Source organism: Neophocaena asiaeorientalis, unplaced genomic scaffold, assembly GCF_003031525.2.
Source record: "Neophocaena asiaeorientalis asiaeorientalis breed wild unplaced genomic scaffold, Neophocaena_asiaeorientalis_V1.1 scaffold129, whole genome shotgun sequence".
Taxonomy (NCBI): Eukaryota; Metazoa; Chordata; class Mammalia; order Artiodactyla; family Phocoenidae; genus Neophocaena; species Neophocaena asiaeorientalis.
The window spans coordinates 8354746-8369995 of record NW_020172446.1 but is presented as its reverse complement, the minus strand read 5'-3'; the positions used below and the strand labels follow the sequence as shown (position 1 = coordinate 8369995).

Below are 15250 nucleotides of genomic sequence, written 5' to 3'. Positions count from 1 at the left end.
TCGCCGCCGCCGCTGCTCTGACAGCTGCGGCCCGGCCCCGCCCACCAGGCCCGCGCCCAATCAGCCCCGGGCTCGGGCCACAGCCCCGCCCCGCACGTGCTGCCCCCGGGGGGCGGAGGAGGAGGGCCGGACCGCAGAGCCCCTCCCGCCCGACGGGGGCGCAGTCACTCTGGAGCCGCGCGGCCGCCGAGGCTGACGAGGACCCGGAGGGGGTTTGTGGGGAGCTGCGGAGCTAAGAGTAGCGTCCGGGAAGCAGGACTTCCCAGCACCCACTCAGTGCCCTCCCCGCCCCCTACCGCGGCGGAGACTCTGAGAGAAAGCTGAAGGCTAGAGCTCAAGGCATACGGACATCCTGGAGAGAGGGTCTCAGACGGTTAAGTCAGGGGTTGCGGGTAGGAGGGCCCATGGCCTTTCCAGCAGCTACTCACCCGCCATGATTTAATCAGTTCAGGGAGGGCTGCGTAAGAACCAAGAAGCGTGACGGGTGGGGGGGTTGGCCCGGGACCCAGGCCTCCACCAGTCACAGAAGGCTATGTCACCCACCCATCTGGAAGCTCAGATCCAGCCCCCTGCCTCCTGCTGGGCCCATTCCTGTGTGCACACCGAGACCCTACCCCTGCCGCTCAGAAAGGCAGCCCCTGGGAGAGAGAGCCAGGGCTCCAACCGGCCCCCTCCCCCACCCCCGAAACAGGGCATTGAAAGGGGGCCTTCTCTCCTGAGGGCACGGCAACGGGCAACCGCAAGCATCACACTTCAGCAGCGCACGACAAAGCCCTCAATGGGAGACAGGAGGCTGGGTCCTAGCCCAGTTCTGCCCTGGTGTGTGGCATGACCCTAGACAAGACCCCTAACTTTCTCTGGGTCTCAGTTTCTCTCTTTGGGGGTAGATAGGAGGATAGGATTTAAAGGGTCTGGAAGTCCCCCAGGTCCTCCCTTGGGGGAGCGGGGCGCCCTGTCTCCTGTGCAGAGTGGTCAGGTAGTTTCTGTATTCAGGGCCACAATCTCCACTCTCACCCATCTCAGAGGGGCTGTGGTTTTGGTAAGCTCCCTCCCCCATTCGTTTGCAGCTTTGAAATGAAAATCCTGTACAGAGTGCTGAGGACATAATGTTAGAAGTAGACAGAGCCTGGGAAACCAGAGTTCTTCACACACAGGTTCCAGGGCCCATAAGTGACCCTACCATGGACATGCAGCTAGTTGGCAGCAGGGCTGGTGCTGACCCAGGTTGGTGCAATACCCTCGGCCTGGGCTGGGAGCTCGGTTCCCACTACAGGCTGCTCCAGAGCCCACATCCGTGGACAGGTGCATCTCGTGAAGGTGTCGGCCGCAGTGAGTCATGGCATAGCCAACGGGTGACACAGCACAAGTCACCCCTCCCCACTCCCGCCCCACCGTCTCTTGTGAGCAGAGTTAATCCCCAAGCTGGTGTTTCTTGGCGCCTTCGAGGTGTATTTTAAATTCTGCAAAGTGACTAAAAATATGCTTCATCGTGTTGGGTATGAATGACTGTGGCGGGAGGGTTAGGAAAACAGATTTCATTCTGAAAGTTGCCTTGCTGCCTCTTTCCAGTTTGCTGAGCCCAGGACTGCAAAACTGGGTGAGGGAAGTTCCACGGGGTGGCCCAGGATGGCAGGTGATTAAACAGGGAAGGACAGACCTAGGAGCTCCATGGGGTTGGGACTGAGCCCTGGCACTGACTTTCATAACTGTGTGATGGTGCCAGCTAAAGGACAGTGCCCAGCGGGGCGATGCGGCCAGCTAGGGGCCTGTCCAGCAGTGAAGAAGGCAGAACCATGGCTCTAAGCCCAACACCATGGTCCCCTTCCCACTCCCCAAAATTCCTCATCCTTTCAGCCACAGCCCTGCCCAGGGAGCAGTTTTAGGCCTTAGCCAGAAAGGGGAGCATTCCCTTTCCATGGCACTGCCTTTCCACCACTGAGTAGGCTCTGGAGCAGGGGAAAATTGGCAGAGTTTTGAGCCTTTCAAATTTGGGGGACCTCTAAGCTGCCACCAAGCAAGCCAGCCATTCCCAGTCTGTGGGGTTTTCTGGGATTTTAACTCAAAGGCACTCTCTAGAGTGGGTCCTTAGGTGGGATAAGGGGCCACCAAAGGCACGGTGATGGGGGGGACAATAAGCCCTTTTGGGCTGTATGGCCCTGGGCAAGTCACTGTGGCCTCCTGAGAGCCTCTGGGACCATCAGCTAGAGAACTTGTAGGGTTCTTGTCTTCATCTCACAGATAAAGAGACCTAGGGAAGAGAAGTAATCTACCTAAGGTCACTAGTAAATGATGAGGCTTGCACTAAACCCAGGTGTGTCTACCCCCTAATCCAGTGTTTCCTCTACTGCCCCATAGCGATGCTCTTAGCTTCTCCAGGACAGAGCTTTCTCATCAACGTGATGGGAGGCTGAACTCAATGATGGCTAAAGGGCCTTCTGGTATTCGTTCATTAGGTCTAGACCATAATTTCAAAACAAATGGGGCACATTTCATTAGTGGCCAGTGTCCCAAGGGCAAGTATATTTGGGAAATGGTGGGATAAACACAGAGAATTAGGTTTCCTAACTGAGGAACTTTTCAGAGTCTGTAATCTGAGAGTGTACACTGGGAGTCTCCCATGGGGAAGTATAGGCTGCCATGTCCCCATGTGTACCAGACCACAGAACATCTCGTAAGATGACTACAGCTTTGCAGAACACACTCTGAGAAATACTGGCTCCCCCACAGCTGCCACCTGGGAGCTCAGTCCACCTCCCCTCTGCCCATCTCCCTACACAGGAGTGTCTCCAGGGCTCAGCCTCAGTCTCCTCCCTGCTCACAGGGCACACTCTCCCTTGGCAGCCTCTCACCCATGCTTGGGCTTTCAACAATTATCCACCTCCCTAGGACACCCCAACCTCCATCTCTAGATGTGGCCTCATCTCGGAGCACTAGGTCCATATGCAGTTTCCTGCACACTCCCCCCTAGATATCCCCCAGCACCTTAAACTCAGCACTTCCAAGATTGAACTCATTGTCTTTCCCCTAAACCTGCTCCCACCCAGTATCATTTATCTCTTGACAAATAGCAGCGGCATCCACATTGTCACTGAGCTGGGAACCTGGGAGCCATTTGGGACTCCTTCCTCTCCCTCAACTCCCACCTCTAGGGCCTGTCCATTTTTTCTCTTTAATATCTCCCAGTGTCCCAATTGCTCATGGACTTAGCTCAAACCTCTCCATGTCTCACTTGGATCCTTTTAAATATGAACACCACCTGTTCCAACATTCCCCTCCAGTCTTTTTCTTTTCTTTTTTTTTCAGCCACGTGTGAAATCTTAGTCCCCCGACCAGGGATCGAACCCACAGCCCCTGCAGTGGAAGCACGGAGTCTTAACCACTGGACTGCCAGGGAAGTCCCCCGTCCAGTCTTTTCTTCATATTTTTTGCCAGTAATTTTCTAAGTCACACATACAACCCTACCACTACCTTGCACAAAACTTTTCCATGGCTCCCCACTGCCTACAGGATTAAAAATATCTAAGTTCCTATCTACGAAACAGAAACAGACTCAGAGAACAGACTTGTGGTTGCCAAGTGGGGGGGGCGGTGAGGGAGGGATGGATTGGGAGTTTGGGATTAGCAGAGGCAAACTATTATATATAGAATGGATAAACAACAAGGTCCTACTGTATAGCACAGGGAACTATATATTCAATATCCTGTAATAAACCATAATGGAAAAGAAAATGAAAAAGAATATGTATAACTGAAACACTCTGCGGTACAGCAGAAAGTAACATGACATTGGAAATCAACTATACTTCAATAAAATTAATTTTTTAAAAATATCTAAGTTCCGTAACATGATCTCTGATAACCCTTCATGACCCATGCCAATCTCCAGCCTTAGAGCCTACTGCCCATCTCTCAAAATTACACTCGTCTACACTGAAAATTGATCTCCCTGAACTCGCTCATAGTTATGATACTTCCTGGAGCCCAGGGGAGTGGCAGGAATTGGGGGCAGTTGTCTCTAGTCCCCGCTCTCCCCTCAACACAAAAGCCCTTGTCCTACTAACACATTGATGGTTCAGGACCACGGAGAGCGTCCCCTGGGCAGCCCCCTCCCCCGGCTTTTTAGTCCTGCTCTGCCTACGCTGTCTACCTAGGTCACTCCTCCCATTAGTCCTTCAGAAATCCAGCACAGCCATGACTTCCTCCAGGAAGCCCTCCCTGACCTGCTTGTTTCAATTGTCATTTCCTCCCCTAGGTTACTTGAGTAACCTGTGTATCCCTCCTCCATCACACCAAACTCATTGTGCTGACTATGTTTGTACATGAGTCCACCACTCCCCTCCACTGGCCCAACAACAGATCGTGAGCCTTAAGGGCCCGTACGCTGTCTGATTCACTTCCGCTGTCCAGGACAGAGGAGGTGCTCAGAGAATGTTTGTGACTGAATGAGTAAATGACATTTAGCAGGTGCTCAGTAAGTGTGTGCTGATTTGCATCATGTATCTATTGCTCTGCGTGACTCAGAACCAGCCAGATTCCTCTCCGGGCCCTTCTGGTAAAGGCATTTTCTCCCTGATTGACTCCACCCTCCATTAGCTTCCCTGTGCCATTTCCCTCCCACCCTTTGAATACGTTCTCCACAGGTCACCACCCACGGGTAGGGAGAGGACACCTCCTCTCTGCTCCCACTGTTGCCAAGCTGGGGACTTCTTGGAGCCCCTCCATCCCCCAGCCTGGGCCTGCCTCACGAGTTTTGCTCAGAACGCTTCATCTCTGCCTCTCTCTCCTGCTCAGTACAGATGCCTCTGAGTCCCCACTAACACAGAAGTTCCTGTTCTGTCTTTTGAACATTCTTAACACTTTCTGAATTACAGACGCTCCGATCTCCTTTGATCATGGACTCAGACTATAAGAAGTGAAAAATCCCTTGAAGGACACTGAGTCCAGCCTCTTCCCTGTCCCGTGAGAGGCTGCATCTGAGAGAAGGCCAGTGGCCTGCCCAGGATCACTGTAATAGACATAGTCGTTGGTTTTTGTGGGTTTGTTTTTTCTGGTCTTTTTTTCTTTCACTGATGTTTTATTTTGATGTTCAATGTCCATTTCCCTTGCTAAGTGACCCTGGTTTCCTGGTCTTAATGGAGCTATAAATCAAGGCATGGGCATAGGATCCAACTGGACTCTCTCAGCCAGGGCTTTAAATCTTGATGTCACAGGACACCAGTCTAGGCCTTTAATTCACATTCCAGGGCAGATGGCCTCAAAGGTGTATTGGATCAGCATTTTGTTTTTTGTTTTTTTAGCAGAACAGCCGTTTTCTCAAACTTTTACATGGAACCCAAATATGTAAACAAAAAAATATATTGCTGGGCCAGTCTAGGAAAAAGAATAGGGAGAAAATGTCCCAATAAGGTGGCCCCGGAGCCCTGGCTCCTGAATCTCCAATCTTCCCATAGATTCTGTGAGCTCCTGAGGTATTCAACAAATCCCTTTCTTGCTTAAGGTATCAGTCAGTTTCTGTTGCACACCACCCTACAACCTTAACTGATGTGGTCCCACAGAAAGAGCACGTGCAGTCCCATACCTCCCTGTGTCAGATAAGGCTTGGCTCCAACCACCTCTGGTTGCCTCCTGCAGCTGCATTAAACCAGAAGGCTCACAGGCCCGCCCAGGCATGGAGGAAAGATAGACTCTTCAGGGAATGAAACAGACTGATGTCTGGTGTTGCAGGGGGACAAGCCAGGACTGGGGTGACCATCTCGACGCACGTGTTTAACCCTCCAAGCCTGAGGTCAGGGTGGAAGAAGAGTTTTCTCATCCAGACCCTATAAACACCTCCTCACGTGCTCACACACCAACACAGAGATGAGCGCGCATGGGCACACGCACACTGACCAAGCACACCCGCATACCTGGATGACACCTGGGAGCTGGGACGCAGCGTGCGTCCAGGAAGAGCAATTAACACATGATGTGAGCAGATCAGGTCTGAGGGCCTTGTCCTGCTCAGCCGTGTGCTCCTCCATCAACATTCCCAACAAGTGACTCCACAGCATCAGGGACTGATCACCCAGCAAGTGCCCTGTTGGCCAGAAAGGTGTGTTCTATTGACCACTCCTCCTGCCTAGCCCGAGTGGCTGGGCTCTCAGAGACCTATACCTGCGACCTCAGCACAGTGAGGTCTGAGTGACCAGCCCCAGAGAGGCCAGGGGTGGGAGCTGAGTACAGCTGGGGTCGGGTTGCTTGCAGAACAGATACTGGTCTCCTCCCAGAGTCGGCCAGCCCGCCCTGCTCCTGCCCCGCCTCCAAACACTTTGGATGATAACATCGTATAAACTCCTGGTGGGGCATTTTGTCTAGCTCAGTCCCAGAAAGCACCACCCTGCCCTGCCTGGCAACCCAAACCCCAGAAAGCACTTGAGTCAGAAAGAACTTCCCTGATTACAGGATTCAAGCTCCAGCTCCTCGGCTGGCATCTGAGCCCTCTGGTCCCAGCCAGTCTCTCCCGCTCCCTCTCTCTCCCCCAAAACACACATACCCCCTCCTTCCTGACCACACCACACCTCTCCGTGATTCATCACGTATCTTCCGCCCCATCCCCTGTACCTCTGCCTGTTCTATCCACCAGGGATTCCCTTCCCCACACCTCTGGCTTTTTACCAGCTCCTAGGCTGACTCCTCAAAGGTTCTGAGGGATGTAACCCCTTCTTCTGCCCATAGGTGTGCCTCACTTGGCCCAGCCAAGCGTTTCCCTGTTCCTTCTGGGGCTGTGAGGTCCAAGGGCAGGGCTGGAGTCGCTGCCCAACACCAAGATGGGCACCCACTGGTACCAACGCATGTTTCTGGAACTGGCATAAATGAGGTTTCTGATCTCTCTCCCCAGCCTGAGGACTCTGAGGTGGGAGAGGTGGGGGTAGCTGATGACTCTTGGGAAGCGCTTGCCCATCTCCTGGGAGCTGAATCTCACAGGGGTCCTCCCCAGGATTGTAGGGAGGAAGATCCTGGAGCTGGGCTTCTGTGGACCTAGACCCAGCCCGTGAGAAATCACATGAGGTCTAGGTTAGAAAAATCACATTCAACACACCTCTTAAATATAGCTGGGGAGTCTGCAGCTCAGAGAAGACAGGAAGTGGCCCGGGTCGCACAGCCAGTGAATCCCGCACAGACTGACTGCCTCCTTCTCAGAGGAAACTAAGTATGATACTGTGATTTCTAATAAGAAATATATATTTGGTCTTCATCCTGTTTCTGGCACAGAGCTCCTAAAACCCTTGGAGTTTCCTAGGTGATGAGAGCCCTAAAAGTGTCTTTCCTTTGTTAAGGAGGTGACTTTTAGAACTCACCTAAGGATGAGGCTGCTTGCCAGAGAACCAGCCTTGTGATTAGAAGGTTGGAACTTTCAGCTCCACCACCCCCGCCAACTACCTCCCGGGAGGGGAGAGAGGCTGGAGATTGAGATCAACCAGTGACGGTTTAATCAATCATGCCTAAGTAATGAAGCCTCCGCAAAATCTAAAAGGACTGGGTCCGGAGAGCTTCCGGGTTGGTGAACACATGGACATCTGGGGAGAGTGGTGCCTGGAGACAGCGTGGAAGCTCCACACCCTTTCCCCATACCCTGTCCTATGCATCTCTTCCATCTGGCTACTTCTGAGCTATACTTTATAATAAACTGGCAATATAGTGAGTAAATGGGTTTCCTAAGTTCTCTAGCACATTAATGGAACCCAAGGAAGGGGTTGTGAGAACCTTGGATTTACAATTGGTCACAGCCTGGACTTGTGATTGGCATCTGAAGCATGGCACAGGGGTGACAGGGACAGTCTCTTGCACTGCATCCTTACCCTGCGGAATCTGGTGCTATCTCTGGGTAGACAGCCTCAGAGTCAAGTTGAATTGTAGGACCCCCAGCAGGAGTCAGAGAATCACTTGGTGGTGTGGGAGCGGCGCCCCTCTCCCGCACCCACACTGTAACTGGGTGCAGAACCCTTACCATGCAGCCTCATGAATCCTTTCTCTCCTAACTTCAGGGCCAGCCGTTTCAGGAGCGCCAAGCATCAGATCGTGGGTGGAAGGGGAGGTCACCCTGGTGACGGCTGCTCCTGAGGGGCCACTGAGACTTGGGGGTGAGCGTGGCAGGCGTGGGCTGAGCAGGAGTGTCCAGCTCCTGAAGCCTGTCCCATCCAACATAAGGGGCAGGGAGGACACCACAGGGGGGCAGGGGGGCGGCAAGCACGGGTCAGGAGGTGAGTGTGAGTCTGGGTCACTGCTCTGCCCACAGCTGCTGGGAGGCAGGCCCAGCCTGGCACACCACAAGTGGTGATCAGCAAGTGAACAGTGATTGCCTAGCTGGGCACCAGGGCAGGGGAGACCCGCTTATGCTCATGGCGGAAAGAACATGCCTCCCCACTGCTGCCCGCCTGGAAGCTGTTGATCTCCTGCGGGGCCCACTGTGCCCAGCTGCTCCAAGCCCAGGGGCAAATATGAGTCCCAGCGAGCCGGCCCTCCCCGTGCGGGAGGAGGCCGGGATGCAGAGCAGGGCCCTCATGCACAGCCATGCCAGCCCCCCAGCGTGGGTCTGCGCAGGCCTGGGCACCCCTCTGAGTGCCTCCTTGGTTCCTGCAGCCACACTCCCACACCAGCACCGGAGGCGAAACCTCTCTTCAAGACTACTGATTCAGCCCCCACTTCATTCAGAGGGTGAACGCACGCAGAGGGCTGCCCCTGCAGACTGGGGAACCTGGGTCAGAACAGGCGGTCCAGGGTGCGGACACCCAGAGGCCCACGCTGAGCAGCCCTGCATCCTTGGCCCAGACTGCCCACCTCCCCGTCTCCTGCTTCTAATCCCAGCAGAGACACCTTGAGGCTATAAATAACATAGGTCTAAAGGCCTATATCCATGGGCTTTGTACTGGCCACACTTTAATCGGGCCCGCTGGCAGCCAGGCTGAGGGACCCGCGCTGGCGTGGCCTCGTGCTGGGTGCAGGCACAGGCTCAGGCCTCCCACCGAGGGTGCTGACAGCTCAATTCCCAGCCCAGCCACAGGCGCTGCCAGCTCTCTAGCTGGGAGCGAAGAAGTGGCAGGTGCAGCTTGGCCAGGGTCCTGGAGCCGCAGTCAAAGGTGGGCAGAGGCACTGATACAGTGGAGGCCGCCCAGAAAGGTGCGAGCAGGGTGGGTGGGACCTCCTCGCTGCAAGGCAGGGGCCTCAGGGGTCCTCTGGGGAGGCACCTGTGCTAGGAAGCAGGCATTGGCTCTCCATGGCCTCGCTGTGCTCGTCCTTGCTGTCGGGGATCCCTGTGGGAAGAAATCGCTCAGCCAGCCCCAAAGAAGGCAAAGGCGTTTGGGGACGAGGCCTGGGCACAGCCTGTCATGAAATCCTCTAGCTTCCGTTTTCAAAATAAATTCCAGATCCGACCCGTTCTCCCCACCTTCAATGCCACCACCATGGTCCCAGCCCCGCTGCTCTCCCCTGACGGCTGCAGGGCCTCCTGTAGCGTCTCTGCTTCAACACTAGCCCCCTACAGTCTGTTCTCAACACAGCAGCGCCAGAGTGGTGCTTTTAGGATGTAAATCAGACACCCTGGGGCTTGTGCACTGGAAACCAGAAAGCAGCTCCCATCTCACTCTGTGTAAGGACTCAGTCCCTGCAAAGGCCCCCAAAGCCCCCACGCTCTGGTCCCATTACTGTCACCCTCATCCCAACCACTGGCCCCCTTGCTCCTGGCTCCAGCCACACTGGCCTCCTTGCCAGTCTTCAAACACATCAGGTCCATTCCTACCTCGGGGCCTTTGCACTAGCTTTTCCCCCTGCCAGGAGCACCTTCCCCCAGATGGCTGCATGACTCAGTCCCCGCGCAGTGCGGACCTCTCTGACCACCCTTTCAAAAACTGCAACCTGCCCCCACCTGTTCCTCTCTCCCCACTTTCCTGCTTTATGTCTCTCCGTAGCACTTATCACCTTGAACATACTCTATCTTCTACTTCTTCTGTTTGTTTCGCTTCATGGGGGCTCGGACTTGGTGTTCACTCCCCAGCATCTGCAACCTTGCCTGGCACATAGCAGGGACGTAATAACTATGGGTGAATGGATGAACAAATCAACTAGCCAGGGGCTCAGCGGGTGGGTGGTGATCCTGCTCCTACAGGGTCAGCCCTGAGCCTGGTATGGGTGCAAGGTGGCAGGGGTACCTGTCTGCCGGGCCTGGGCCTGGGCCTGGTCTCTCTCCAGGTGCAGTGCAGTCAGCAGGAAGCAGCCACCACCCAGGGCGATCACGAAGGCGCAGCATAGGAAGCTCTGTTGAAGGCTGAGGAAGCGCTGCAGGTAGGAGTCGGGACGCGCAGCCCGCAGGGCGCTGGAGATCTGCAGAGGAGACAGGCTGGGTCTGTCGGGCCCACCAGACCAGCCTCCAGGCCTTCAAGTGCACTTCCTCCCTGGAGCCCTGCCATCCACCCAGCCTTACAAGTCCGGTGAGGTAGGGGCTGCCGGCATCTCCCAGGATGTGGCCCACTGTGATCTGAAGCGCCCCTGCCGTCCCCCGGCACCTGGGTACCACCACGGACTGCAAAACACAGAAGCACCAAGGGAGCTCCCCAAGCGAGGGCAAGGAGTAGGTGTCCCCTCATGCCCTATTCTGTCCCCCGGCTGCCAAGGACCAGCCTGGCAGGGTGACAGGCTGGCCAAGAGAGCGGGATGGCAGGGGGTCGACGAACCCAATGCCTGAAGCCCCACCACTAAGCCATCAGGTCGCTTGGAGGCTCAGGAAGGCTCCCTGGTCCCCTGGGATGGAGCTGCCAGGTCCCTGATGAAGGCCACCCCTCTTGAGGGTTCGCTGTTAAGTCAGGGCGACCAGGCGTGGCTGTGACAACAGTGATGGGGCAGGTGTGTCCCAGCTCAGGGGCCCGCAAGGCAGCAGTGTGGGCTGTGGGGTGAAGAGCGGGTGCACAGCTAGGCGCCTGCACGTGCGGGCGCCTGGGCGGAGTGGTGTGGAGGGCTCAGCCCCCATCTCAAGAAGCCCCTCTGGGCAGAGACGGAAGGCAGGCTTGCTGAAAAGGCCCACTTGGGAGGTTAAGAATATGAATTCCAGAGTCAGATTGTCTGGCTTCTAATCCCACACCCCCAACTCACCAGCCGTGTGACCTTGGGCAAGTCACTTCACCTTTCTGTGCCTCAGACTCCTCAACCCCATATGGGGGTAATAATAGTACCTACATAAAGGGTTACTTTCATTATCGTTCCTCATCTGATACCTGGAGGACATCAGGTTGAAATCATGCCCTATGATTCTAAGGGGCAGAAAGCTTCCAGGCATTTGAACATGCTGTGCCTTCTGCTTAGCAAGCCTTCCCCTCTCTGGTCCAGCTGGAGCATCCCCATTCGTCCTTCGGGACTGACCTTTGGGTCACCGCCTCTGTGAAGCCTTCCCAGAGTTCAGGTGCCTGCCCTGAGCTCCCCCAGCTCGTGTGTACCCCTAACTGAAGGCACATCCCCCTCAGCTGGAAGATTCATGGTCCTCCTCCCCTTACCCTTACATTGTCCAGCAGCAAAGTTCCTGCCTAAGTTCTCTTGGGGTCCCTGGGGTTCAGCAAGGCACCAGGCACAGAGGGGACTAGCTGAGAGTTTGCCAACTCAATAGGTCAAGTAGAACCATCAAGGAGACTGGTCTCAGGAGAGGCCCTGCCAGAGCCCAGGGCTGCAGCACGGGAGGGGAGGGAGGCAGGAGGTTCAAGCAGAAGCCACACGTCACACAGTCCCAACAGGGCAGACACAGGGAAACTTCTCACCCCAGAGCCTTCGCCCCAAGGCCTAGTTGTCCATAATCTGAGCCCATCAAAGAATAATAACAATGATAATAATTATTATAATAATTAACATTTATTAAATGCTTCCTGTATGCATTTTCTGTATCTCATATACATATATATTTTTTATATATCCACTCAAGCAACCCATGAGGGAGATATGATTACTAGCCACGTGTTACAGAGAGGGTGAGTAACTCGCCCAGGGTCACCCAGCCAGGAAATAGTAGGGCTGAGATTTGATCCCAGGCCTTCTTCTCCAGGGTCTGACCTTTGACCATTCTGCTGTCAGAAGCAAGAAGGAAACTTTCCAGCAATATTTACGCATTTTTTATAGAACATTTGGAAAACAGTGAGAAGAACCAAGAGGAGACGCTCACCCCAAGCCCCGAAAACCGCTAACTGGCAGCGAGAGCAGGGAAGGGAACTCCAGACAGGGGACGGTGTGAGCCAAGGTGTGAAGGCCAGAGCCCGGGGACTGGAGAGAGGGGTTTGTGGGTGGGCAGGGCAGTAAGAGTCACTCTTGAGGGTGACCGGCTGGTCCCGGAGTCACCGGCGCTGAGCCACTCTGTCCAGGTGGTGAGAGAGGCCGGGCCTCCCACCCATCACCTGGACCTGCCAACGAGCCTGAGAAGGAACTGACCACAGCTTTGCACCTTCCCCAAGTGCTACCTTCTCACCCCATAATTATGTGATTACTCACTGGTGGTTCTGGGCAGAAGGGCAGGGCCTCCTAGAAGATGGACTCTGAGAGTCCAAAAAAGTCCGTGCAGGGGCTGGTTGGACCCTCCCTTCCTCCCCTCCCAGGAACTCCAACCTGCGGGACCTGGACCAGCCCCTGATGCCAGTGGAGGGAGAGGTAGGTCTCCCCCTGCCTGTTCTGGGTCCCCAGGGTCTCCACGTAGCCAAGGGTCAAGGCTGGGCCCCACCAGCAGCTAGAGAGCCCAGCAGGTAATTTTAGAAGTTCAGAGGCTTTTGGGTTCCCAAAACTCCAGGCACACTCTATTCCGAGATAAAAACCCCTCTGTTTTTGACTTGCCCTTCTTAGAAGAGCTGTTCCCTTTATATCCAGGGGCATAACCAGCGCCAATCAAGGGAGTGCAGAAAGTCGGTTACTGGTTACTGCACCAGTCACCAGGTGCAGACTCCCTGGCAGCCTGCCTCACGTTCCCCACTCAGCCCTCCCACCCAGACACCCCTGGGAGGGTGAGACAGACAAGTGAGCAGACGGCTACCTAGGGGCAGCAGGCAGAGCAGGGAAGCATGGAGACCCGGACAGAGGGAGAACAGGAGGGTGATGACCCCCCAGCGGGAGGGGGTGGCGATGTGCTGAGGAGGTGGGAGGTGAGCCTGGTGGCGGATTTCCAGCACCCTGGAGGACAGACCTGGAGCGAGTCCCCCTTCTACCCTACTCCCCACAGCTGGCGGTGGGTAAGCTGGAGCGGGGCCCAGACAGACAGGAGGGTGTGGAGGGAGCCAGAGACCCCATCAGTAGGTCTGGGGAAGCAGGGAGTTCATCTGGGGAGACACACTCTCCAGCCTTCCAGGAAGCAAGGCACTCCGAGGCCCCACCGGGCAGGGGGAGGTTACCAGAGGTGGGTCTGAAGTGGGTCTTGGCTGTGATGAGCCAAGGTCCTTTTTATTTAACTGACCCACCAGGAGGTAGGGGCTTCCCAGCGTGCAAAGCGTGAGCTCCCCATCAGAGAGTAGGTGAACAAGGGGACGGACTGCACTAGTCAGAATGTCGCAGAGGGTTCATGAGCTGGGGAGCTGGCTACACTAGACCAGTGTTTTCCAGTGCGTTCTGAGGAACGGCTCTACCGGGATCACGCAGGACATTCGACAGCAGTGCAGATCCCTCGACCCAACACAGACCCAACTGAATCAGACTCTGAAGACAGAGGGCCTGGAAGCTGAATTTGTAACAAGCTCCCCCAAACCTGATTCTTAGGCTCAGTGAAGTTTGGGAACCACTGAAGAGCCCCTGAGGTCTCTTCCCCAGAGAGAATCTGGATTCTCCTCCTTGTGGATAAGCAGATCAAAGAGAGCCGTGTCCCTGAGGCAGGACTGACATGGGGCCATGGAGCCCACAGCAATCCCACAGGAACGTGCGTGATACGGGCTTAGCTCACTCTGCCGGCGTAGCCTGGGCGTAACTGGTAGGTAGGTACCACCTTTCTACCTACTGCACACTTGAGCAAACCAAGGCCAGCCAGAGAGGCGCAGGGCTGGGAGTGGGAGCAGGTGGACTGTTCCAGAATCCTGGCTCCTGGGCTCTGCTGCCCTCTCACCTTCTGTGCTTCAGGAGCAAGGGCAGCCAGCAGGGACCTCCCTGCACTTCCTGCCACACCAGTGTCGCCACACTTCCTGCCCCTGCCTTGCTGCAGGCTGCTTCCTCCCCAGCCCCATCCCACCCCCTGCTGGCCTCTCTCCACCCATCTCCCCTCCGGCCCCCTGGAGCCTGCTCCTGCCCCACCTCTAGAAAAGCAACCCCAGCTACCTATGACCTGCCAACTCCAGCTACCACCCTCTCTCTCCTCTCTCCCCTGCGCAGCTTCTTACTCTCCAGGTCACGTCACCTCCCACCCTTCCTCACCCTGCCCCCAGCTGCTGTCTGTCTGTCCTCCACCCCACAGCTGGGAGCCCCCCACTGCCGGAGACCACTCCCCCCTGGAGCCTTCCCCCTCTCTCTGTCAGGGGACTGAGCTCCAAGAACCGTAGGGACTGGTCCAGCTCCGGCCACCAAAGTGTCACAAGGCTATCCTCCACTGAGGGGCTTTGGGAAGGTGGGGAGGCAGGGGAAGTAGGGCTAGAAGCCTTCCTGGGATGACAGGCCCCACTAAGCCTTAGGGGCTGGAGGCCTCCAAGCCAGGGGAGGACCGTGGGGAACACTAAGTAGGCTGGATCATGTCCAGCCCGGCCCCCTGGACAGTGCCAGCCACAGCTCCCCAGCAGACCCAGATGGCTCAGACTACGGCTGACTGGCCCCCTCACCCCTCCTCTCCTGTCCCCAGCCCACACACAGCTCTACAAAGAGCCTGGTTCTGCCAGGTTAATCATTCCTGCAAACACAGACACGGTGGTGGTGGGGGAGCACACAGGCGCAGTCTTCACATATCTGCAGGGCTGCCGTGTGCAGCAGGGAGCAGGCGGCAGGGGGCGGGGGGGATGTGGAGGAAGCTGCAGGGGGCAGGATTCAGAGGACAAGCGGGCAGCCCCACTCAAGACAACGTTTGCCTGGGACCTCCCTAGCGGTTCCACACTTCCAATGCAGGGGACACGGGTTCAATCCCTGGTCGGGGAAGTAAGGTGCCACACGCTGCACAGCTTGGCCAAAAAATAAAGGATTTGCCAGCACGATTCCACATACCGAGGGCTTTCCTTCAGGCTATCTTGCTTACCCCGCCAGGCTGGTTATGATTACCCCCTCTTTTTTTTTTTTTTTTTTGGCAGTC

The 15250-nt window shown here is 55.9% G+C and overlaps 1 protein-coding gene across 12 annotated transcripts in view; it reads right to left on the bottom strand.

The window, feature by feature from the left end:
* SPNS2 (SPNS lysolipid transporter 2, sphingosine-1-phosphate) overlaps positions 1-15250 on the bottom strand; it is an 89772-nt gene that overhangs the window by 35312 nt on the left and 39210 nt on the right. For 6 of the 12 annotated variants that reach the window (XR_003002037.1, XR_003002045.1, XM_024736235.1 and 3 more), the window contains 3 exons: positions 10457-10555; positions 10185-10356; positions 9225-9290 (listed from right to left, as the gene is read on the bottom strand). Coding sequence is in view for 6 of the 12 variants with exons in the window: in XM_024736235.1 (XP_024592003.1) it covers positions 9225-9290; positions 10185-10356; positions 10457-10555 (337 nt within the window). In the remaining 6 variants the exon portion in view is untranslated. Of the gene's footprint in view, positions 1-5906; positions 6077-8890; positions 9291-9954; positions 10046-10184; positions 10357-10456; positions 10556-15250 lie in introns of those variants that run through there. The other 6 variants (XR_003002041.1, XR_003002040.1, XR_003002048.1 and 3 more) reach the window with 5 other exon arrangements.